This window comes from Brassica rapa, chromosome A10 (genome assembly GCF_000309985.2).
Source record: "Brassica rapa cultivar Chiifu-401-42 chromosome A10, CAAS_Brap_v3.01, whole genome shotgun sequence".
Classification (NCBI taxonomy): Eukaryota; Viridiplantae; Streptophyta; class Magnoliopsida; order Brassicales; family Brassicaceae; genus Brassica; species Brassica rapa.
Genome location: NC_024804.2, coordinates 19846346 through 19871925, shown reverse-complemented (window position 1 = coordinate 19871925; position 25580 = coordinate 19846346). Strand labels below are relative to the sequence as shown.

At 34.4% G+C, this 25580-nt stretch overlaps 4 protein-coding genes and 1 pseudogene across 7 annotated transcripts; 4 read left to right on the top strand and 1 right to left on the bottom strand.

The window, feature by feature from the left end:
* Positions 1-2902: 2902 nt before the first annotated feature.
* On the bottom strand, positions 2903-4063 carry LOC103847305 (zinc finger protein ZAT6). Its single transcript, XM_009124366.3, has one exon. The coding sequence runs from the start codon at positions 3825-3827 to the stop codon at positions 3141-3143; it is 687 nt and encodes a 228-aa protein (XP_009122614.1). The 5' UTR covers positions 3828-4063; the 3' UTR covers positions 2903-3140.
* A 687-nt stretch (positions 4064-4750) lies between these two features.
* LOC103847303 (S-protein homolog 9) lies at positions 4751-6548 on the top strand. Its single transcript, XM_033281477.1, has one exon. It carries the CDS (start codon positions 4990-4992, stop codon positions 5401-5403), a length of 414 nt encoding a protein of 137 aa, XP_033137368.1. The 5' UTR covers positions 4751-4989; the 3' UTR covers positions 5404-6548.
* A 6078-nt stretch (positions 6549-12626) lies between these two features.
* On the top strand, positions 12627-13925 carry LOC117128875 (annotated as a pseudogene).
* A 1223-nt stretch (positions 13926-15148) lies between these two features.
* On the top strand, positions 15149-21917 carry LOC103847300 (pullulanase 1, chloroplastic). Of its 3 annotated transcripts, XR_004452226.1 has the most exons (28): positions 15153-15447; positions 15529-15670; positions 15740-15792; positions 15862-15970; positions 16071-16210; positions 16280-16479; positions 16580-16729; positions 17045-17105; positions 17275-17395; positions 17622-17712; positions 17785-17878; positions 17991-18086; positions 18172-18312; positions 18508-18558; positions 18681-18751; positions 18870-18962; positions 19117-19207; positions 19567-19638; positions 19861-19917; positions 20002-20070; positions 20165-20221; positions 20398-20472; positions 20630-20796; positions 20900-21038; positions 21188-21297; positions 21388-21487; positions 21602-21771; positions 21802-21917. XR_004452226.1 is itself a non-coding variant. In XM_033281473.1 (27 exons), exons 1-27 carry the CDS (start codon positions 15217-15219, stop codon positions 21710-21712), a joined length of 2892 nt encoding a protein of 963 aa, XP_033137364.1. In that variant the 5' UTR covers positions 15153-15216; the 3' UTR covers positions 21713-21917. The 3 variants fall into 3 exon arrangements, 1 of the variants encoding a protein (XP_033137364.1); XM_033281473.1 differs by having other exon boundaries at positions 21602-21917; XR_004452227.1 differs by lacking the exons at positions 21188-21297; positions 21388-21487; positions 21602-21771; positions 21802-21917 and having other exon boundaries at positions 15149-15447; positions 20398-20452; positions 20900-21019.
* A 52-nt stretch (positions 21918-21969) lies between these two features.
* On the top strand, positions 21970-24540 carry LOC103847299 (salicylate/benzoate carboxyl methyltransferase). 2 transcript variants are annotated; one of them, XM_009124359.3, is made up of 5 exons: positions 21970-22267; positions 22372-22501; positions 23220-23612; positions 23735-23992; positions 24081-24540. In XM_009124359.3, exons 1-5 carry the CDS (start codon positions 22230-22232, stop codon positions 24435-24437), a joined length of 1176 nt encoding a protein of 391 aa, XP_009122607.1. In that variant the 5' UTR covers positions 21970-22229; the 3' UTR covers positions 24438-24540. The 2 variants fall into 2 exon arrangements, with proteins under 2 accessions (XP_009122607.1, XP_033137366.1); XM_033281475.1 differs by having other exon boundaries at positions 22066-22501.
* Positions 24541-25580: the final 1040 nt, after the last annotated feature.

Here is a 25580-nt window from a genome sequence, read left to right as displayed (position 1 = left end):
TGCTCCAGTTTTGGATTGGTTTAAGAGCTTCTTTTGATTTGGTTTTGTGTCCATCTTTAGAAACTTGCATCAAGATTTGAAATGTTCTTTTGAACTCAGTTTTAGGAAAAGATGGTTTTCACAAGACGAATGTAATGAAAGTGTGATGAAAGCTCTTTTAACCAAATTTTTTTTTAAGAATCCTAAAATACAAGACTTGCAATGGAGGACATAAAAATTGAAAATTCTTAACAAAGTCTCTTGACCAAATTTATTCCTTAAATACTATAAAAAAATAATTAAGAGATCCATTATGGGTCTCTAGGATAATGATGCTCTTATGCAAAAATAATTAAGAGATCCATTAGTATATCAATATACATACTAACGTATGCACTTTGGACGCATATAATTGGATGATGGTGGGTCATATTTATCACATCGTGGGAGGCTCGTGAAAACCGATGGTGCTTTTGTTTGGTAATGTGACATTTTAAATGTTGGAGTTTAAATACATTTTTTTTTTTGTAAAAGGAGTTTAAATACATCTTATAATTTGGATTGTTTTTAAGAGACCATCTTTTAACATCGTGTGCTTTTGTAGAAATATTAGTACGATTAGAAATATTTATTCAAGTAAAAAGAAAATTTGATGTAAGAAAAATAGTGAAGAGAAAATTTAGATAGTTGGCATCGACGTCCAAACATCAAACAAAACAGATTAAAGTTCAAAAGAAAAAACAAAAAAACACCAAACTTATCAAGTAGTAAGATATTATGACAAGGTTTCTGCCTTGATGCAAAAAAAACACATTCTTACAAAAGCTAAACACGTAAACATATAGAAATTGACAAAAAAATGACATAAAAGTATAGCTTTCCAATAATAATTACACTGTCTAACCATTGTGTTGAGATCTTCTTTTTCTATGTATCTTGGTGTTGAAACATTGGAAGGATTTTTTCTTGAAGCACAACTTTAGGTTAAATACAAATTAAAGAAAACAAGAAAAATACCCTATACAAGAAAGAATACTGATCAATGAAGAGCACATCAAGAGCTGATTTGGGACAACATGATGGTCAACAAAAAAGGATAAACCAAACCAACCAATAATCTTAATTGAGCCCATTTTTTTTTTGCCAAGGAATTGAGCCCAATTTTACCATATGGACGTATATACATAATAATGTATGCACTTGGACAGATCTCAAATTATAAGGTAGGTCAATATATTTGTCATGTTGTCGAATGAATGGCTCGTGAAAAACGATGGTGTTTTGTTCAAAAAAAACAAGGGTGCTTTTGTTTGATAATAATAATGTATACAATTATAATGATCAACTAAATGGGGGAAACGTGTAGGTTAGATCATACTAGCCCACCAAACAGGCCCGTAAGTTTGTTTTAACTCATTTTTTCCTACCATATTCATCTTTTTCTCTTTATAAAACGAAACGTCCGGCATAAATATAGCCCTTGCCTCTGTTCATCCAAAGAGAAGTAGCCGCGTTTATCGCCATTGGAGTAGAAGAGAATGGATCAGAGAAACCCTATAGATCGTCGTCCAAAGGCAATGAATTTTCGTGGATATCACCTCTTCTCGTTGTTGATGTTTTCTGTGTTAATAGTCTATGTTTAGGGTTTGGAAATTTGTGAGGAACTTTTGTGTTTGGATACGAATTTTTCTAACATATAATGGCTGCTTCGAATAGTCTGTATGATTTTCATGTTTTTTTTTTGTATCTGATCTATGTAGAGCCAACTTGGACGTTTTGATGGCCATCCATTAGTTTGCGGTTTCTTTAAATCGGGTCGTACGTGTATGGCTGGTGCCACATGTCCATTCGCACATAAAGTTCCCAGAGTTTTTGATAGTAGAACTGGGTAACCTCTATCTCTCACTCTCTTTGTTGCCTTTCTCAAACACTTTTATTATGTGAATTTCTGGTTGTTGGCAGTTTAGACAATCCAAAAACCGTCGAGTTACTGGCTAGAAATGTTTACATGGGCCCTGTTGATCCACCCTTGGATCAAACACTTAAAACGCTCTACCTCCGTCGCCTCAACTCTAGTGTCCACGAGCAGCACATACGTGACCGTTTCAACCCTTATGGAGAAATCAAATCTATCGTCTATTTTGCAATGAGAGGTGTTGACGGTGCGTTTCTCACATACACGACCCGAGAAGGGGCGGAGAAGGCCATGTTAGAGCACTCTTCATGGGTTGTTATCAATGGCCAAAATGTTAAACTCTTATGGGGAGCACATGTGATCCCCAAGGAAGCTGTGGTTCAGGAGAATGATCAACCCCAGGACCATGATAGGGATGTTTCTAGAATCCTTATCCATTGAAAGTTTCATAAAGAAGCAAACAAATAAATAATATAAAAGAAGTGATTTGTAAAACTGCCGATGAATAAATAATATACTATTTATTGGTTGACTTCATTCTGGGATGATCATTTTAGTCTCGAAAGTGTTGGGAGTATTATGGTTTTTTATTGCATGTTGTGCATGATGATAAGCTTGTGAATTTGATGGGTGGAGAAACATCTCAGCTACAGTTTTCTAAGTCACGTGGCTGGGCTCCAGGGAGTTGGAAAGACAACAGTTTGCGAACTCACTTGTTACCTTAAAAAGGTATGCTCTCTGTGTCAGATATAGTCATATAGCTATGGAAAGTCTAAAAAGAATAATGTGGATGTTGTTATAAGACCATTGAATGCTGCAGGTAATCTTTCGTTTTTGTATTGTATAAAATAAAATTGAAGTCATGTTCTGCATAGAAACATCAGACAGTACGTAATTAGTACCCATTATCTACTTCAAACGAATCTCTTAACATGTTATCAGTTAAATGGGCTGAGACTTTGTACGTTAGGTCTTACCACCCCACGACACTAGTCCAACGAACCAATAAGGTTGTAATCTATGTTCTTTAGAAACTGAAACGTACTTGAATAGTTTTAACAAGGTCGTTTTTCTTTAAACGATAACTTTAGGTAAAGAAGACAAGAAAACTACACAAAAATATTACAAGAAGGAATACTACTGATTCAATGAAGAATAACAAGAAGTGGAATCTAAAAATTGGTATTATGTACAGTATAACAAATTCATGTAACTGCTAGCTGAATCTGTAACTCCTTTATAAGTTCTACTCGAGCCTCAGTTTCTTGGTCGGCATGGGGCTCATCACCTCTTCTTCTCCGTTGACCGTCGAGAATTCCGGTATCGGCGGGATGTTGAGGTCAAACCCACGGTGGTGGTGATGGCTGCCGCTGCTGACGTGGCTTGTGGACCCCACACCTTCGCTGCTGCTCCCGTTCTTGCCTTCGTAGTGGCACCGTTTGTGGCCCCCGAGCGCTTGACCTGTCGCGAAAGACTTGTTGCAGATCGAGCAAACGTGAGATTTCACACTTCCTCCTCCGCCGCCGCCGTGGCTCGCGATGGTTATCGCCGACGACGTGGATTTCTCATCTCCTCCGCTAGACTGAGTCTGCGATGAGTTTTTCCGGTGACTCGCCTTGTGCCCACCGAGAGCCTGGTAAGAAGAAAACGCCTTGTCGCAGACGCTGCACTTGTGGAGATGAGTAGAAGTAAGAGTAGGAAGCAGAGGCGGCGAGGAAGAAGAAGAAGGCAGGTGGCGGGTTCGATTCCCGTCGCGAGCAAGAAGCATGAGACACAAAGCGATATACTCATCCTCAGTGAGACTGCGGTCGAACTCGGATCTTGACCGCTTAGATCGTTTGCCTTTGCTACCATGGAAGCCAACAGCAGAATCTTGAAACAGAGTTGGAACCGGAGAAGCTAATCTTGGCGAACTTAGAGCTTCAAGTGCCATTATTATTACTATCTTTCTTTTTCAGTGAAGAGTAGTAAAAGTGTTTTTAAGTTGAAGAAAGAAGAACGCAAGTGTGAGTATATATAGCAGTGAGGTTATAAGAGAGGAAGTTGCGTGTGAAGAAGTGCGAAAGTGTGTGCGTGAAGAATAGAGTGGAGGCGATAACTACTTAACCTTTGATTTAATTAATTTTAGTTGTATTATATGTGTGCGGACCAGATGATAAAATGAAAGTATCTAAGTTTGGGCACGTTTGGTTTGACTTGGTACACGTGTGTGGAAGTCGGCTAAGAAGACCTGTTCTCAGATTCTTTCTCTTCTGCCGCCTTATTGTTTTGCATTCTTATCAGTTAAGAATATTATAGAGAGAGCTGAGCTCACTTGGGTGTTATGCTGACCAAACAAGTGGACTGATATAAAGCCAAATCAAGTCGGCTACTAGATGTCCAAACTGTCGTGTCTATCTACTTGTCCGAACTACATACAACTAACTATATATAAAGATAGTCAAGAAATCCCAGCAAATGGATTTAGATTGTACCTTGATACTATGAATCTAAATGTTGACTGTCTTTTTTTTTAAGCGTTTGGATTTGTAGGTTTTAATTTAATGTTACACAAAGCTTAAGCAAAAAAAAAATCATATTACATTCCAACAGAAAAAAATAATATACAATTTGATCAAATAAAATCTTTTAGTTAAAGTTAACTGGTCAAGGATCTCTTGGTTGTTTTTTTTTGTTCAAACTGAAATTTTATTCAAAAAAAACTTAAAGTGGGTTCAAACTGAAATTTCATTCAAAAGGATCTCTCGGTCGTTATTTTCACTTATTTCATAGAAGATTTTTCCTTTTCACAAGTTCTGGAAATCCAAATTCTGTTCAAAACAATATTTTTTCCCTCAAAGCAAAGATTGCTATCAGATCTTCTCCTATTATAGAGATACCCTAAAAAGATACGAATTATTTTTTGTGGATATTTTTCCTTTTTAATTAATTAGAAATCATTCATTTTTTTGGCAAAAAATAATAATGTAACAGTAAAACTCATATTTCATGTAACAAGTCAAATATAAATACCTAACACATGTAGTGTAGAAACATACAAAAAATATATGTCCAAAAAGTTTTAGTCGGTCTCCGAAATATAGCAGACTAAACAAATGAACAATCTCCTGATAGTGCTGACTTTTCTGGGCCTATGTATCAGCTTAAGCAATGGTTTTGACATGCTAGGAGGAAGCAAAGTCACGTTCAGCAACCAGTTGGAACACAGCAAACTCCTCAAGGTTCTTTGTGACAATGACGAAGGGGAGCAGCTTGTGAAAATCGGCAAAGAATACGAGTTCACTTTTGGTGATAGCATTTTCAAAACGACCCGTTACTCGTGTAAAATGGACCAAGGTCCTAATTTCAAACATCACCAAGAGTTTGTGGCGTATGACGCTTCGTGGAGCAAAGCTCTTGAGGCTACATGTAAGTGGATTGCTAGAGAAGATGGTATCTACTTTTCTCAAGATGGAAACCCTCCTCTGAGGAGATATGAGTGGGATGGTCCTCACCTCCTCAAAAACTAGAATTATATATCTTGGGTTGATATCTCTAATCTTTGTATCGTATGAGAAATTGATTATTATAATATGTTATTAAGACACATTAATTATTATAAAAATATTATTATATTATTACATTATGACTTTACGTGTGTTTATTACGAAATAAGCAATTGAAAACAATTAATTACGAAGGTCTAAACAATCAACTAAACGCTGTTATTTTTTTTTATAACAACATCTACTTTATTGATTTTAGCTTGAATGAATATGATCGTCATGTAACAATACATGCAAATAGAGCCAATCATGACTCTCTCTCTTCTCTCTTAGAAAGAGAAAACTCTCTGTAATTTCTTCTTCCCTCTTACCACACTATCATCTTTCAGAGGGAAAGAAATTGTCAGAGGGAGAGAGAGTCATGTTTTTTGGTTTGTAAAATAGATTCGATCGATGAGATCGATCTTCCTTTCCATATATCGGATTTCATTTTCGCTATGGCGATTTTGTTGTTTCGCTTAGGCGATTTTGTGGTGTTACCGACTCAAAATCAAAGCTTTTCTTCATGAATTTGTTGTGTTCTTTGATTATGGGTTGAGTTTAATAAATCTTTGCTCTCATCCTTCTGTTTTAATGTGTTTTATCCGCTCAATCAAGAGAATTGATTTCTCTTATTGTTAGTAAAGCTCGGTTCTTGATTCTGATTTGGAATCAATCTTCGTTTTATATCAACCGAAGTATCCAAGATGGTCAAGATCGGAGGTGTGGATTATGTTTCGGAGATTCGATGCAGAGCTTAGAAGAGTTGGAGCTGCCCAGGGGTTAGTGTTCCAGCAAGGTTCTGTTCTCGTTTCACTTCTGAAACTTTCCTTGGTTTAAATCCCTACCGATTGGAGATAAAATCTTCGTTGGTTGGCGATGATTGAAGGTTTGAAGAGCAAGCAAGCAGCTTCAGACGAATCAGAGATGGAGACTGTTGGTTGTTCCGACATCTCGGTTCATGGAATAGCGGGCCCACGCGCAAGCACGTGTCATACATGCAAGAATCCTAATCTCTTGTTTTTTTGGGTTCCGTTTGGGCTTTATTAATTTTGTATCTTAGTTTGAATCTGCCTGTAAATATGACCCATTGAGCATGGTTAATAAAACCAAAAGTTGACAAAAAAAAACAATACATGCAAATACTGCGATACATAAAAATGAAATATGAAATCAACACCATCATCAAGCCGCTTTGCTAGACTATCTCCTACTTTATTTGCACTTTTTTTGTCCATTGAAAGGATCAACTAAACACTGTTATATATGACGTTTTTGACCAAAAAATAAAAAAAAAACGTGATGATGATGCTCCAAAAACAATTAAAAGTTAATATAATTTAAATTATATAGGGTCGATCGAAAAGAATGGGTAGTTTTATTAATATCTAAGATAAACCAGTGACCAAAAGCAAAATATACATATATTTTATAAATTAACGGTCCATGGACCAGAAGCCAAAAAATATAGATATTTTATAAATCAACGGGCCTAAGAAGAAAAGATACATATATTCTCACTTTTCTTTTCACAAATTCTGAAATTCCAAATTCTGTTCAAAACAATATCTTTTCCCTCAAAGAAAAGATTGCTATCAGATCTTAGTGAAAGGAAATCATTAAAAGTGAGTTAATAACACAATTGATTATTTATGGCAGAGGAGGCTCGGTAACGGAGAATGCATGAAGAAGAAACGGAGAAGACGAAGTTGACGGATAGAGTAGATGGACGATTCTTATGGTCTGAAGTGGGCTTGACGTAGGCGTAACATAACCATATCCGTATATATCCAGAAGGCCTGCATCATGACAACGAAACATGGGCCGTAACGTAATCTGAAGTGGGTTTCAACATGACTTTAAGCTATCCTGACGTGGTAGAACGGAGAACCCCTATTGGACGATTTTAATAGATGATGTGGACATCTTCTCTATTGAATATATTTGGCTTTTATTATTGTTAGATACCCTTTCCTTTTTAATTAATTAGAAATCATTCCTTTTTTGGAAAAGAATAATAGTGTAAAAGTAAAACTCATATTTCATGTAACAAGTCAAATACAAATACACAACACATGTAGTGTAGAAACATACAAAAAATAAAAAATATATCCAAAAAGTTTAAGCGTGTCTCCGAAAAAAAGCATACTAAACAAATGAACCATCTTTTGTAGAGCTGGGTTGCGGGTCAAACCCGCCCCGCTGACCCGCCAACCCACGGATAAACTGATTTTTTTACTCAAAAAATTTGACCCGCTTGACCCGCAAGAAGAAAATATGAAATCCGCACCCGCCCCGCTTAAACCCGCGGGTGATTCGCTAGACCCGCGGATAATATTAATAATATTAAAAATTATTAATTTAAATATTTTTTTATTAAAAATAACAATAAAAATTTATTATTTAAATATTTTTTTATTAAAAATAACAATAAAATTTAATATTTTTAATAATTTTTATTAAAAATAATAAATATTAATCTATTTATAATTAAAATTAAATTATTTTAAAAAAATTTCCATTTAAAAATAATATTTTAAAAAAAAAATCTTTTTTTTTATATAGTTTTTGCGGATTGGCGGGTACCCGCACAGAATTTTGACTGATCCGCACCCGCCCCGCATAAAAGTCACTCAATCCGCACCCGCACCCGCGAACAAATTTTTCAAATCACTCAACCCGCACCCGCTCCGCAGCGGGTCAAATGGGAGCGGGCCCGCGGATAATGATTCACATTCCCAGCACTAATCTTTTGATAGTACTGGTTCTTTTGGGCCTATATATGCATCGGCTTAGGAGAAAGCATTCTCACATTAAGAAACCAGTTGGAACACAACAAGCTCCTCAAGATTATTTGTAGCAACGATGTAGGGTCATGGATGTTGATGTTGAAAATCGGTGAAGAATATACTTTTCCAAAACAACCTCCTGGATATTCTTGGAGAGGGTACATGTGTTCAATGGAACAAGGTCCTAATTTCAGACATAGCCAATATTTTGAGGCGTTGAACGCTAGGTGGAGCAGGGGCAAAGGTCTTGATGCTACGTGTAAATGGATTGCTAGAGAAGATGGTATCTACTTTTCTACAGATGGAAGCCCTCTTCTGAAGAGATATGAGTGGAATGGTCCTCTCCTCCTCAAAAACTAGAATTATATATTTTGAGTTGATATCTATAATATTTGTATCGTATGAGATATTGATTACTATATAATATATTATTATGATGCATTAATTATTATATTATTACATTATAATTTTACGTGTGTTCATTATGAAATAAACAATTGAGATTTAAGATTTAGGGTTTAGACTTTAGGGTTTAGAGTTGAAGAGTGGGGTTTAGGGATATGATTTAAATTTTTTTGAAAAAAATAAAAGAAATTTAAAATAAAAAATACTCTTTTAATCATTTTTAATTTTTAAGATCTATTTTTGTGACAATTTTTTTTAAAATTTGAATTTTATTTTTAGTTAAGCAAAATATGTTGAGAGAAAATCTAACAAATTTGAAAATTTAAATATACTTTTTTTATAAAATATCACATAAATAAATTTGTAATTACCAATATAATATTATTATAAATCAATGTTAACTAAAGTTTAATTATAAACAAGAAAATAAGAATTCTATACTATTTTATAATCTCTATTATTATATTTTGTATCATATAAAAATAGCAATGCTAAATGAATTACATAGGGGAAATTATATTAAATAGGTAAATTTTTATTTTCATTTAAAATTGTCACTCATTATTAAAATAGGTTAAAATTTGTAATATATTTGATTATTTTATATTGCTATTTTATCGTACATAACTCAAAAATATATTAATAAATAATAAAAATAATAATAAAGTAAAATGTATTAAAGAAATAGCTATATATTAATAATGTTGAATAAGAAATATAAATAATAATATTATAGAATTATACAATATATAATACCAAAACGAAAAATTGTATATTTTATGTAATAATATCAACTACTTTTATAAAATGAAAAAATATCTGTGCGGGTTAAAATCTAGTTGGAACCTTATTATAGAGATCTAAACGATTAACTAAATAATGCTATATAAGACATTGTAATGATGATTTAAAACAAATTATAAGTTAATATAAATTAAATTTTATAAAACCTTTACATTAGGAGTCGATTGAATAGAAATGAGTAGTTATATTAATATCTAAGATAAATCAAAGACCAAAATATACAGATATTTTATAAATCAACGGTCCATAGACCAAGAACCAAATATTTAGATATTTCATAAATTAACAGTCCAAGAAAACGTGTCAATAGGAGAAGGAGGAAGAAGAAGAATGGCACTTACACTAACACTAACACTGACCACTTCCGTTCTTCTAATTTTTTTTACAAGTTCTGGAAATCCAAATTCTGTTCAAAACAATATTCTTTTCCCTTAAAGCAAAGATTGCTATCAGATCTTCTCTTACTATAGAGATACCCTTTCCTTTTTAATTAATTAGAAATCATTACTTTTTTCGGAAAAGGTAATAGTGTAAAAGTAAAACATATATTTCATGTAACATGTCAAATATAAATACACAACACATGTAGTGTAGAAACATACAAAAAATATATTTCCAAAAATTTAAATCTGTCTCCGAAATATAGCAGACTAAACAAATGAACAATTTCTTGATAGTACTGGTTCTTTTGGGCCTATGTATCGGCTTAGGAGAAAGCACCGTCACTATAAGCAACCAGTTGAAACACAACAAGCTCCTCGGGATTCTTTGTGACAACTACAAAGGGTATCAGATGTTGAAAATCGGCGAAGATTATAATTTTAATGTTTCTCTCGACTCTTCAGACCCGGTGTACGAGGAACAGTACTCATGTACACTGTACCAAGGTCCTAATTTCAAATATCGCCAAGAGTTTATAGTGTTGGACGATGCATGGAGCGAGGGCGGTCTTGAGGTTACGAGTAAGTGGATTGCTAGAGAAGATGGTATTTACAGTTCTCGCCTACTCAATAATCCTCTTAAGTGGGATGGTTCTCACCTACTCAAAAACTAGAATTCTATATTTTGAGTTGATATCTATAATATTTGTATCGTATGAGATATTGATTGCTATAGTATATTATTATGATATTAATTGTTATAAAAATATTATTATATTATGACCTTACATGTGTTTGTTACGAAATAAGCAATTGAAAACAATTATTTATGCAAATACTGCGATACATAAAAATGAAATATAAAATCAACACCATCATCAAGCCGCTTTTGCTAGACTATCTGCTACTTTATTCGTACTTCTTTTTGTCTATTGAAACGATCAACTAAACATTGTTATATATGACGTTTTTGACCAAAAAATAAAAAAAACGTGATGATGATGCTCCAAAAACAATTAAAAGTTAATATAATTTAAATTACATAGAGTCGATAAAAAAATGGATAGTTTTATTAATATCTAAAATAAATCAGGGACCAAAAGCAAAATATACAGATATTTTATAAATCAACGGTCCATAGACCAAAAACCAAGAAAAAAAATAGATATTTTATAGATCAACGGCTTTAAAAGACGTGGGAACTATCCATCAACAGAGGAAGAATGAAAAGAAGAATGGCACTGACACTACTAACACTGACCACTTCCGTTTATCTTCTCGATTTTACCTCCGTCGCGTGTCCTCGGATCTTCGTCGCAGCTTTTCCTCTCCGATCTCGGTTTCGATGGTTTTCATTGTCGTTAAAATTAATTTACATTTTTTTTATCTGAAGAATTGAATAAATATAAAATAATATTAACTATGGATTATTTTAAAATATTTTTTATTTCCTCATCAAAATTTAGAAAGAAATTGTTTTTCATTAATTCCTCTAAAATCAGAATGAGAAGAATTGTGTAGAGCTTATATAATAAAATTGATAAAAAGTTTAACATAATTGATATAAAATTAGAAGGATAAAATATATATTTTTTTCTAAAATGCGGTCATCAGTTGGAACCTTATTATAGAGATCTAAACGATTAACAAAATACTGTTATATAAGACGTTGTAATGATGGTCTAAAACAAATTATAAGTAATATAAATTAAAACTAATAAAACTTTTACAGGTAGGGTCGATTGAATAGAATGAGTAGTTATATTAATATTAAAGACAAATCAGAGACCAAAATCTAAATATACATATATTTTATAAATCAATGGTAGCCAAATATTTAGATACTAGGTGATACCCGCGCCCTGCGCAGGGTAAATTCACTCGGTGATTTAATGTTTGAAATCAAAAATAGAATATGTATTTGCAATATATCATTGATGAAATACGACTTTATAACAACAGAGAAAAATTTCAAAAATGTAAGATTGATGAAGTTGAAGTATACCTTTGGTAAAAGCATATTTAAACAATAGAAAAACTCTCTTATAACTAAAAAGCTCATTTTTATTAAGATGCATAATTATAAATGTTAACACCCTACATAAATGTATAACAATCCACGTCAAAAATAAGGATACTTCTTCACATAAAAATAACAGAACAAAAAGAGTAAAAATGCCTTATATTGGAGTCGATTAGAACCATTTTGATCATCAAACCACCAGAAGCAGAATACTGTTTCCACAAATGTAGGATCTTCACCCTATCTTCCATATTGACTTGAATGGTTTCAAATCACACACGTTGGTTATCGCAGCCATTGTAATAGAATGATATAAGATTGTAAGTTTTCGACTGTATGAGATACGTATGGGAGAAAGGGATCTTATATAGCGAAGCGTAAACCTAATTCAACGGAGAAGATATGTCGTTTTATGAAAATTTAATAGCAAATATATTTACCTTGCGGATCACTCTAATATCTATATATTACCATAACTTAAAAACTATAAATATATATTGCATTATACTATCATTAAATAACCTTGCAAAACACTCAAAACATAAAAATTCGGACCAAGCAATTAAGTTCGGTTTTATTTGGGTTGTTTATTATTGATTGAATCACGGTTTTTTTATTTTGTACGTGAATTTTTTAAATACAAACAAATCTTCCGTTCGAAATTTAGTTGGCCAACAACGTAGGTGCATGAACACACACGTACATGCGTTAACTCGTAAGAAGACACCGAAGCTACATTGAAGCAGTTAACCTAAATACACCAGTCCATCTTGAACTTCTAAACGAAGTCTTAACTTCCCTGAAACTACACTGAATCTTCTCTGACCCTTAATTTCCTTCAATGCAGCATTTTTTGGATCAGTTCGCAGGTAATTAATACTTCGTGGGGGAAGAAGCTTGTTCTTTGTTGTCGTTGTACTCTTTCCAAACCTTAAGCCTCTCATCGACGATGGTCCCGCCTATTCTTCTTCTCGATTCACGCTGCCTGGCCATACTAAAAACCACCATGTTTTTCGAGGAAACAACATAAGCTACATAAACGAAACTTTTTTATATCACAACCGAGTTGAAACTGTGTGTCTGGAACACGATACCATTCAATGAATTATTCAATGTTGTGTCTGAACACTCATCCAATTTATATAAAAACAGAGTATAATATAACAGAGACCAATAAAATAGAGTAATGAACATTATGAATTTCATATGCTCCATTTATAGATTATCAACGTCAGAACTCATCAACTTCGTCCTCAATAACTGTTCCTCTTCGTGTGTGGTTTACGATTCTCAGTAAATACTTATTTAACAAAGTCTTAGCAACTAATAAACGGCTTCCTAAAACTCTATTGTTTACATACTCATACGCCATAGACTTCACATGTCGCTTTAGTTTGTGTATGACACATATCATGTGAAGTCCATTGCATGTCACTGCCACTAAGTATGATAAGGAGACAATTAGTGCTCGTAATAATCTTGGTTGTTATTTTCGTCGTTGTCTAGGACGTTACGCAAATTGAAGCCACGATGTCTTTCCCGGTAGCCGTCGATGAGATCAGTCTGCTATTGCAGGTGCTGCAAAGAGGTCCGGTTAGAGGCTCTGGTAGGAATGGTTGCACCCATATTCCTCGCGGCAGTTCAGGAAGGTGCCGCCACGGATAAAGCTGTCACGACAAACTTCTTCATGCTTTGGCAGAGAGCTAATTCGATATGTGATTAACGTCCCGAGCTTCGGGGTCACTGGGTCGTCGTTTCCTGAATCTGTCTCCACGTAGAACTCCAAAGCTTTCTTTAAAAACAGTGCGTTTGAAGTAAAAGGTGGGAAAGAATGAAGAAGAGACAAATCTCTATCATTAGCTTTACGTGAAAACTCTAAAGCATTAGTTGGTTACTTATTTTTGTAGAGTAAGGAAATTGTTTAAAAACTTTGCTTATAGAAGAAACAAATAAGGAAACTTATTTGTGAGAGTGTCTCTGCAATAGACACGTGTCCAACTTGGTGTGAAAGCATTAACTCCAATGCACCTCTTTTAATATATAAGGGATTTTATAAATCAACGTTCAAAGAGACGTGTCAATAGGAGAAGGAAGAAGTAGAAGATGGCACTGACACTACACTGACCACTTCCGTTCATCTTCTCACTTTCCTTTTCACAAATTCTGAAATTCCAAATTCTGTTCAAAACAATTTTTTTTTCCTGAAAGAAAAGATTGCTATCAGATCTTCTCCTATTATAGAGATACCCTTTCCTTTTTAATTAATTAGAAATCATTCCTTTTTGGAAAAGAATAATAGTGTAAAAGTAAAACTCATATTTCATGTAACAAGTCAAATATAAATACACAACACATGTAGTGTAGAAACATACAAAAAATATATCCAAAAAGTTTAAGTGTGTCTCCTAAATATAGCAGACTAAACAAATGAACAATCTTTTGATAGTACTGGTTCTTTTGGGCCTATGCATCGGCTTAGGAGAAAGCAGGCTCACATTAATCAACCAGTTGGAACACAACAAGCTCCTCAAGATTGATTGTTGGAACGACGAAGGGTCATGGATATTGATGTTGAAAATCGGTGAAGAATATACTTATCCACGACAACCTCCTACAGATTCTTTGAGAGGGTACACGTGTTCAATGGAACAAGGTCCTAATTTCAAACATATCCAAGACAATATTGAGGCGTTGAACGCTAGGTGGAGCAGGGGCAAAGGTCTTGATGCTACGTGTAAATGGATTGCTAGAGAAGATGGTATCTACTTTTCTATAGATGGAAGCCCTCTTCTGAAGAGATATGAGTGGGAATAGTCCTCTCCCCCTCAAAAACTAGAATTCTATATTTTGAGTTGATATCTATAATATTTGTATCGTATGAGATATTGATTGCTATAGTATATTATTATGGTATTAATTATTATAAAAATATTATTATATTATGACCTTACATGTGTTTGTTACGAAATAAGCAATTGAAAACAATTATTCATGCAAATACTGCGATACATAAAAATGAAATATAAAATCAACACCATCATCAAGCCGCTTTTGCTAAACTATCTGCTATTTTATTCGAACTTGTTTGGTTCATTGAAACGATCAAGTAAACCTTTTTCAAAAAAAACATTGTTATATATGACGTTTTTGACCAAAAAATAAAAAAACGTGATGATGATGCTCCAAAAACAATTAAAAGTTAATATAATTTAAATTACATAGGGTCGATCAGAAAAAAATGAGTAGTTTTATTAATATCTAAGATAAATCAAGGACCAAAAGCAAAATATACAGATATTTTATAAATAAAAAAACCAAAAAAAGATAGATATTTTATAAATTAACGGGTCCAAAAAGGAGTGGGAACTATCCATCAACAGAGGAAGGAGGAAGAAGAATGGCACTGACACTACTAACACTGACCACTTCCGTTCCTCTTCTCTCGCGCATCTTCGCCGCAGCTTTTCCTCTCCGATCTCGGTTTCGACGGCCTTCATCGTCGATCTCCCGCTTCCAGCTCGGATTCCCTTCGACAACTCATCGCAGCGAGTCGCTTCGCTGCCTCTGCTCTTCGTCCTCCTCCGCTGCATCTCCTATGCAATTCGAAGTCTCCACTCCGAATTCTCAGGTCTGGATTGTTAAGATCTCGTGGGAATCGTGTTCTGATTGACCGATTGTGTTGCTGATTTTTTGTTGGAACTGTGATCAGTTTCTCGATAGTTTGCTCTATTCAAGAGCGTATTGGGTTACGGAAGGCGTAATAGCTTGGAATGTGGATGTTGGTGAAGGATCGTGTTACTTGTATGCGAGCAGAGTCGCTGGTTTGTCATTCAGCGAAGATGGAATCGATGGTGCTTTAACCTTTTATCTCTCTAGTTTTGTTACCACAGTCTTTTTAAATCAAATTCATTCGTTTTCAGGTTTTGATTTTAGAGTCAAGCTTGAAGCTGAATCCGGATCACTTCGTACCAATGTCAGTTGTACATTCTCTGCTTTGTATTTTAATAAGAAAAAAAATTCAAAGTGGAAGTATTGATTTCAGGTGGTTGAGAAGTTTCCACATATTGGGAATTACAAACCGTTTAAAGTTCCTTCGGATTTGGAGGTCAAGGATCTTGTCAAAAGCCAGTTAGCTATTGTCTGCTTTGATGGTGAGAGTTGTTTCCCTTTGCTTGCTTAGGTTACCTCATTGGCATCACTTAGAAACTGTGGAGATTGAGGTATCACTAATGGTTGTTTAATTTTCTGCAGCGGAAGGACGGCTTATAGACGGAACTGGGTTGCAATTGCCTGGTGTCTTAGATGAACTGTTCTCATATGACGGTCCCCTAGGTGCAAATTTCACACCAGGAGGAGGTGTCTCTCTTCACCTCTGGGCTCCCACTGCTCAAGTATGATGTTCATGTTGGAAAATGTTTTTTTTATTTACTACTACGGTCCTGATTTGTGCATTTAAGTAGGAGGTTACTGTGTGCATCTACAAAAACCCACTTGACAAGAGTCCGATGGAAACCTGCCCACTCGAAGAAGTTAATGGTGTGTGGAGCATTCAGGGACCTAGTAGTTGGGAAGGATGCTACTATGTGTATAAAGTATCAGTCTATCATCCAAGCACCTTGAAAGTGGAAACTTGCTATGCAAATGATCCTTATGCACGGGGGTATGGTATTCTGCATTTAAGCTTGAACTTAATGGCATATTCTTCATACAATTTTTTTTTGTCCGTATGAGTCATGTGTGATTTGTATGTACTCAAGCAGGCTTTCAGCTGATGCGAGCAAAACTTATCTGGTCAATCTTGATTCCGATGATCTAAAGCCTGAAGGATGGGAGAAATTGGCAGATAAGAAGCCATGCCTAAGATCCTACTCAGATATAAGTATTTATGAGCTGCATGTGAGGGATTTCAGGTAATTAGACCCTGTTTAGCAGATTTATGCCTAGATGATAATTTTGCTTGTGACTATTGAATTTTTTACTATGAGGCAAAACTTAGCAAGTAATTCCGGCTGCAGACATAGCTATACGTACTCTTCTCTTACGCACTATGTTTTTCATTGCTCTCCTTTTCTACCCGCAAGACAAGCGAGAAGGATACATTTTGTGCCTTAAGATTGTTTACTCTTATCTTTGGATTACATTATTGAAACTGTGAAGTCATTTTACTTTCCAATTGCAGGTTTTCCTTTTCTTCTTGTTTGTCTAATTTCTACCTGCTATTTCAGTGTCTATGATGAGACTGTCGAACCTGAACATCGTGGTGGATATCTGGCTTTCACTTTAAAGGTGCAAATATGCGCATAACTTTATCATCTCAGTTGCTATAGTCTGTGTAAATTCACAAGCTTTACTGGTGATACCAAATTTTAGTTATACTTTTTGAGACATTCGTTGCTCTGCAAATATTCTTGGTATCATCGTGTTTTGTATCATATCTCATTAGATCTATTGACAGGATTGTGCAGGTGTCAAGCATCTTCAAAAGTTAGCGGATGCAGGTCTTACCCATCTACATCTTCTTCCCACATATCAATTTGGTGATGTTGATGATGAGAAGGAGACCTGGAAGTATATAGGTAGGGATATCTTTGATGTCTCAAGCGCTTACTTAATAGATTTCTCGCGAGTCACGCTTGAGATGAAAATTTCCCTTAAATTGAAGAGACCTTATTCATTGCAGTAAAGTTAGAGCTCAATAGTTGGAAGGACATACACGTCAAACTAGCAAAGTCGTCTATCATGTTTCTGTTTTCTGTATCTGGAATTTTATTGTACACATAATTCTGACTTTTTTGTTTGCAGACACCAGTGTGCTGGAAGGATTACCACCTGATTCAGCTGAGGCACAAGCTCGTATTACAGAAATCCAGAATGATGATGGTTTTAACTGGGGGTAGTTTGTTATAGCAAGTTACTCCATTCATTATAAAGCAATCACCTTCATCACAAGCTCTGTTTTGTGAAGGTATAATCCTGTGCTCTGGGGAGTCCCAAAAGGAAGCTACGCTAGTGATCCGACTGGTCCATGCCGTATAATTGAATTTAGAAAAATGGTTCAGGTTTGCATTTTTCCACTGCTCCGAGTGTTTTGCTCATTAATAAGCTCTCTTAAAGCTAAATATTGTAGTGACTCATACAAGGTGTCAATGATTTGATGATTTCTTTTGGCAGGCTCTTAATCATGTCGGTCTTAATGTCGTCTTAGACGTTGTTTACAACCACTTGCATGCAAATGGGCCACACGACAAAGACTCTGTTCTTGATAAGGTGAGCACTGATATATTTCTGATTCTAGTCTGATAACTGTCTAGTGTGAGTTCTCTATCGTCCATGACAAAATGTATTTGCTTAGATAGTTCCAGGTTACTATTTGAGAAGGAACAATGATGGTTTTATTGAAAACAGTACATGCGTAAACAACACTGCTAGCGAGCATTATATGGTCGATCGTCTGATACGGGATGATCTATTAAACTGGGTTGTTAACTATAAGGTACATGCTTGTCAGATATACTGAATATTTTTCCGTCATCTACTTTCTTCTCTTTCCCACAGAAAAGAACTATTATCATTCTTCATGTATATTCGACCTATGATCAACTGATCATGACAAGGTTTATTATATTCCGCACTGTTACGCTAAGTTTTCTTGTCATCTGGCTGGCTGATCATGTGCTGATTCTGCTAGGTTGATGGTTTTCGTTTTGATCTCATGGGTCACATTATGAAAGATACAATGGTAAGCCTCTCTCCTACTCCTCTAAGGGTTATCCTTTAGTGTCCTTTCAGTTATGGTTTCATTAGGTTCTGTTGTGATATTATAATAGTTTTAACGTGCGTTGTAATGTTCATGTTCCTCAGGTAAACGCAAAATCTGCAATTGGTAACTTGAGAAAGGAAACAGATGGAGTTGATGGTTCAAGAATTTATATGTAAGTCTTGCCTCACTACTAGACTTGCAAGTTTTTCCTAACATTAATTGCATATTCCTTTTTCTTTCTTATGAAATATTTTTGGCCCATATAATGTTTTTCTGCCATCCTTTATCAGATATGGCGAAGGATGGAACTTTGGGGAAGTCGCTAACAATGGACGTGGAGTTAATGCTTCACAGTTCAACTTAACTGGGACTGGAATTGGAAGGTGTGAAGTTAATTGCCTCAATACGTTTGAAAGAGAGATTTTTCATGTTTTAGCTATTGATTCCCTGAACTGGCGATCTTATTACTTTCTTCAATGATTGTTCAGCATCTTCCTGATTCTGTTTCTTTTACCTGGAACTTTATGTCCCTTTCAGTTTTAATGACCGTATACGAGATGCAACTCTTGGTGGATCTCCATTTGGTCATCCTCTTCAACAAGGATTCATTACAGGTTTATTGTTACAGGTATTTTGGATTTTATCTGTGCAGTTAGCCATCAAGATATTGAATCATTGAATTGTTTTAGCTCCAACCAAGGTTTAGATTGAATAATATGGTACTAGACAACATCACATACATATTTTTCCATACCAACAATACATTTTGTAAGTTTTTCTGAAATAAACATCACATCACGTTTTATATTTGCCCATGCAAGTGTTTGAATCTGGGGGTTGAACCATCGAATTCACATGCTATCAAGAATTGTTTATCCCTTATTCCCTTATTTGTTAGTGGGTAACTTATTATTGGGAGTAGAGAAGTATGCTTAGAATATGTAGCTCTTCTTCTCGTCTCTTCTTTACTTTTCCTTTTTGGGACAGCCTAATGGTCATGACCATGGTTCAGAAGCTACCCAGCAGCTGATGCTTTCTACTGCCAAAGATCATATCCAGGTAATTGATTGCCGTTAGATATCATATACAATACGTTAATCATATTTCAGCGGTCAAAGCTTAAGGATATGCAAACCCAAATTTTTAATCTCTAATTCGCTTCAGTTGCCAAATTTTGTTATCTTACAATCTGAATTGTAACAATGGTATGGATATATTGAAAAAGACAAAGTTGTAGAAACTATTTGATAATATATTCCTTATTCTTTCATTATGGATCAGATTGGGATGGCTGCAAATTTGAAGGATTATGTGTTAACTAATCATGAAGGAAAGGAGGTGTAAAAATAGTCCCACTTTATTATTTAACCATTCACTTAGACTTTGTCTCCCTGTTTATGGTCTATTGCTGTCGTTTTGTAGGTGAAGGGATCAGAGATTTTAATGCATGATGCCACACCTGTTGCATATGCTTCAGAGCCTACAGAAACTGTATGAAACGTTATTCATACCACTTGCATCTTTTGAGTGAATCAAGCAGTGATAAATGTGTGACGCTCATATCAGCATTTCTCTGTGATTTCAGATTAACTACGTTTCAGCTCATGACAATGAAACTCTCTTTGACATTATCAGTTTGAAGGTAATATTTAAATATGTTTTCTAAATTTTTAGGCAGATGTCCACCTTCTAAATCTCTAGCTCAATGTATACTTTGCTTGATTAAAATTCAAATCTGAAATGCTCTCAGTTCACTCAGCATTCCTACTTGAGTTTATCTGTAGACTTATTTCTGCTTTGTCCAACGTTTTCATGCAGACACCGATGGAAATATCAGTTGATGAAAGGTGTCGAATTAATCATTTGGCATCAAGTATGATTTCTCTCTCGCAGGTTCTCTACTATCTCTCAACTTGACTCAGAGACAAATCACTTTGTAGAATAAGGGACGGCAGATTAGTGCTAATAAGGAATCTTACACGAGTAGAATTCTTGTTTGACTCATTATCTCAAACTTCAAATTTTAATATGTTCTATTCTGTATGTGAAGGGTATACCATTCTTCCATGCTGGGGACGAGATTTTACGCTCGAAGTCACTTGATCGTGATTCTTACAACTCCGGTGATTGGTTCAATAGGTTAGACTTCAGCTACAACTCCAACAACTGGGGTGTTGGGCTTCCTCCAAAAGGGAAAAATGAACACAGCTGGCCACTGTAAGTACCGACTCAATTGCATTCAATGTATGGATTACTTATTGAACCGTAGAACCTATGCATGTTTCTGAAACCAGTCAGCTCTTGCAATATATGTCTCCAGGATTAAACCGAGGTTGCAAGATCCATCCTTCAAGCCTCAGAGCAGTCACATAGTTGCCACACTCAACAGTTTCTTAGACTTGTTACGCATCAGATACTCATCACCTCTCTTCCGTTTAGATACAGCAAAGGCTATCCAGGTCAGGATGACTACTCTGTTATTATTCTTCACTATATTCTCTGCTCTCTTATGAAAATATTCGTTTAGTGTCAATCTCTTGTAGTGCGGTGAAATGTCACAAAGACCGAAAGAGGAGATGACTTCATTGTTTTTTCTTGGTAAATTCAGGACCGAGTGCGGTTTCATAACACAGGCCCCTCATCAGTCCCTGGAGCCATCATCATGAGCATTGAAGATGGTCACAAAGGCATCACAAGTGTATCTCAGATCGATCCAGTGTAAGTAAAATAAGCAACAACATGATAAACGTATCTTTTAAAGCTTCGTGTATATATTGTTTTGTAATGGTACTTTTACTCCTACAACAGCTACTCATTCATTGTGGTTATCTTCAATGCTCGCCCGTCTGAGTTCTCATTTTTCAGTCCCGCTCTGAAAGACAGGAATCTCGAATTACATCCAATACAGGTAAATTTGCACATTTTACAAAATATGACAACATTATAAGCTTCCTCCTTTTGGTTAATTCAATCGTGTGTATTAGATAAGTTTAAGCATTTTAAATGATAATTCAATTTACAGGTGAAGTCGGGAGATGAAATAGTAAGAAAATCAGTGTATGACGCTTTTTCCGGCGGCTTCACTGTACCGGCAAGAACAACTACAGTGTTTGTTGAAGTGAGGAAGGGCTGAATCTTATGTTCTTTTAATCAGAACGAGTCACATGTCTAGAACATTTTAATATAATTAAAATACTTAGTTAATCTGTCTACCAAAAAAAAATACTTAGTTAATCTTATCCCTAATTCATAAGGATATGCGTGGATAATGCCAACAATTTAGCACATACATGGCTAATCTTAATAAGAACCTCATGGGGTGGCATACTTATTCTTCATGATCTTCGCCATAGTTCTACTTTACAACCAGTGTCATATTGCATTGTCACGTGTTTCACGTTTAAGTGTTTCGATAGGATTTTTCAAGATAAAAACAAAAAATCAGTCGGCAGATTCATCTTCCGTAGCAATCATTCTCATAAGTCTCTAGAGATTTCGATAGGATTTTTTCACATTTTGCGTGTTTCACATTGAAGACGACATGTCCCACATTCGAGATATAAATTGAATGAGGAGTAGCCTCCCTCAAAAAACATATCATATTGTTATAGTTCTCAGTTTTCAATAATTTTCTTTAAACAGTGCGCGAAATGAATTCAAGATTCACCCGTTCGATTTCTTCCTCAAGGTCCTTCTCACAAATTCATCTTCACATTACACGATTGTATATGCTAATTTGACATATATGTATGCATTTATCCATGTATTTGTCTATACATGCAATCGATGCAGGTGTGATGAGCAGAGTGGAAATGAGATGAACAAAGGGGATGAAGAGAGTAGTAATTACACTGACGTGAGTATCTTAAGTATGAGGGGAGGTGATGGACACAATAGTTACGCTACCAACTCTCTTCTTCAGGTTCTTTCCTCTTCTATATATATATATATATATATATATATCTTTTTCCTTAATTTTTGTAAGACATAAGCACAAACTAATATTTCATCATATATTCTATACTCCAACTAGTTATAGACTTCATAAGCTTTGCATGTAAAAAAATATTTTACAAAATGTAAACTTAAAATATAATTCTCTCAAATAGTCATTTTTAAATTCTTGTTATAAAAAAATTCTACAAAATAGAAAATAATCAAAACATGTTTCATTAACGAGGCAAAAGATTATTTTTACTCTTTGCTTTATAGATATATAAATATGAATAATTATTTAAATAAATAATAAAATAATAAAAAATAGTTTTTACAGTTTTGAATTATATGTTTTCAAATTTGAATTTTTCTCATTTTTTTTCAAAATCTATTTTTGAAGCTATTTTTATTTTGAAAATTTAATGTTATAATGCTTATTTATATTTATTAAAATTTTAAACCCCACATCCTAAAATCTAATCCCTCAACTCTAACCATAAGTTGAGTAGTTAATCCTACTAGTAATCTAGTATAAGTGTATATTTACTCTTTAATAAAAAGAATTTGGGTCATTTGACTTTTTAGAGGTTTTTTTGGCAAAAAAAGTGCTATCGGAAGAAAATTTTCAAACGTAAATGTCGAGCGCAAGGGAAAAAAGAAACAATTTGTTAAGTAATATTTGTATCTCTCGTTGTTTTCTGCAGAGAAGAGTTTTATCAATGAGCAAGTCCATATTGGTTAAAAACACCAAAGAAATGGTGACGAACTTGGACTTTCCTAAATGCATCAAAGTAGCAGATTTGGGCTGTTCTTCTGGACAAAACACATTTTTGGCGATGTCTGAGATCGTCAACACAATTAATGCGTTATGTCAAGAACGGAACCAAATCCCGCCAGAGATAGATTGTTGTCTGAATGATCTCCCTGGTAATGATTTCAACACGACGTTCAAGTTCATAAGTTTCTTCAACGAGAAGCTCACAAGCAATACACTATGCTTTGTCTCTGGAGTTCCTGGTTCCTTTCATTCAAGGCTCTTTCCTAGCAAGAGTCTCCATTTCATTCATTCAAATTGCAGTGTTAATTACCTCTCTAAGGTATCATAAGTATTTAATTTTAGCTTTCTACTTAATATTAAAAAGTGTTTTTTTTTTATAAAAAACATTTACAATTCTTCATAAGTACAAAGCTTATAACAATGGAATTTTGGTCTAATAAGGTTCCTGAAGGACTGGAGAAGAACAAGATGAGTGTGTACATAACAAGTTCAAGTCCTCTAAGTGAATACAAGGCTTACTTGAATCAGTTCCAAAAAGATTTTACGACATTTTTAAGAATGCGGTCTGAAGAGATGGTATCTAATGGACGAATGGTTATCACATTACTCGGCAGAAACGCTATAGATGATCCGTTGTACAGGGACTGTTGTCATCATTTGACATTGCTATCCGATTCTCTCCGCGACCTTGTCTTCGAGGTACGTAAAATATCATAAGATATCCATTTTAGATGTCCACGCATGGTTGATTGGCTTTAATGATTCGCTTCCATTAATCCTTGTATAGGGACTTGTGAGTGCATCAAAGGTGATTTCATTCAACATGCCACTTTATGATCCGACCGACGAAGAATTAAAAGAAATTATTAGAAATGAGGGGACATTCCAAATAAACGACTTAGAGACACATGCATTTGATCTTGGCCATAGTAAGGAAGAAAATAGGGAATCATGTAGAGCTAAACCAGGGGAAAAAGAGGCTAATTGCATTAGAGCAGCGTTTGAAATGATGCTCGTAGCTCACTTTGGAGATGCCATTAATATCGATACATTGTTTGCAAAATATGCACACCATGTTTCTCAACATGCTAGCTGCATGAGAAAAACGTCTGTCATACTAGTGGTTTCATTGGTTCGGAAATAATCTTACTATATATCAAGGAATAACTTGTGTTGTGCTCATGATTTGCTATGCCTCCAATTCAAAACTACTTGCAATAAATGGATTGACACATACCATTTATATATTTTTATATACTCAGTATAAAAATATTTTATATTTGTAAGGATTAAGATTATGATATCATACCCTTATTTAATTTATAATATATTATAATTCTTTCAGCTATTAGTATCAGTATCTATAGTTTCAATTTCGGGTTCAAATCTTTGAGGCAATTGTGGATCATATTTAGAGCATTTCTAACTCATTGCTATTTTCATCTCTATAATAGTATTTAGAGATAAAAAAATTGCAACCTATCTCTATTTCCTTTTCTATAATAGATATATCTATTTTTTTCTATTTATAGAGAAAAAAATAACATTCTTTTATTTTTTTTATCTTATATTTAGAGATTATTATTTTAAGAAATACGTTAGAGTATATCTCATTTTTATTATAAAAAATTTCTATTTTAAAGCTGAAAATAACAAAATACATTGGAGATTGTCACAAATTCTTATACTACTTTTTTAATTATTGCTTGTTGAATTGCGTAACGGTTGAACATATCTTGTTTAAGCAAAAACATTTGAATCAATAAAATGCTATGTAGTAAGATACCTTGTCTTAATTTCAAAAAAAAAAGATACCTTATCTTAAAACAATGCCGTGAAATGCACTTTTTAATCTAAGAAAAGTTATTTAATCTTACAACTCCATAATGTTCCAAAAAAAAAAAAATTACAACTGCGTTGATTGGTTCAATAGGTTTGTTTTCTCTCTTGTAGTGAAACATATCTTCTGATTATATATTTTGCATGCAATCCATGCATAATCTTACATGCGATTTCATTATGTAATTGTTATAATCCAATCTTAATAAGAACCTTAAGGGGTGGCATACTTATTCTTCATGATCTTCGCCATAGTTCTACTTTACAACCAGTGTCATATTACGTCGAGTATGTTTCTTGTTTGGCTCATTATCCTTAACTTCAAATTTTATAGTTATATTCTGCATGTGAAGGGTACACCATTCTTCCACGCTGGGGACGAGATTTTACGCTCGAAGTCACTTGATCGTGATTCTTACAATCCGGTGATTGGTTCAATAGGTTAGAC

Bases quoted from the DNA above. Each gene is read 5' to 3' on its own strand.
- LOC103847299 (XM_033281475.1), top strand. From the start codon at position 22,325: ATGTATGCATTTATCCATGTATTTGTCTATACATGCAATCGATGCAGG. The intron at 22,502-23,219 runs GTTCTTTCCTCT...TGTTTTCTGCAG, and splicing joins CTACCAACTCTCTTCTTCAG to AGAAGAGTTTTATCAATGAG. The intron at 23,613-23,734 runs GTATCATAAGTA...TGGTCTAATAAG, and splicing joins GTGTTAATTACCTCTCTAAG to GTTCCTGAAGGACTGGAGAA.
- LOC103847300 (XM_033281473.1), top strand. From the start codon at position 15,217: ATGGCACTGACACTACTAACACTGACCACTTCCGTTCCTCTTCTCTCG. The intron at 16,211-16,279 runs GTATGATGTTCA...GCATTTAAGTAG, and splicing joins TCTGGGCTCCCACTGCTCAA to GAGGTTACTGTGTGCATCTA. The intron at 17,396-17,621 runs GTAGGGATATCT...TTTTGTTTGCAG, and splicing joins GGAGACCTGGAAGTATATAG to ACACCAGTGTGCTGGAAGGA.
- LOC103847303 (XM_033281477.1), top strand. From the start codon at position 4,990: ATGAACAATCTCCTGATAGTGCTGACTTTTCTGGGCCTATGTATCAGC.
- LOC103847305 (XM_009124366.3), bottom strand. From the start codon at position 3,827: ATGGCACTTGAAGCTCTAAGTTCGCCAAGATTAGCTTCTCCGGTTCCA.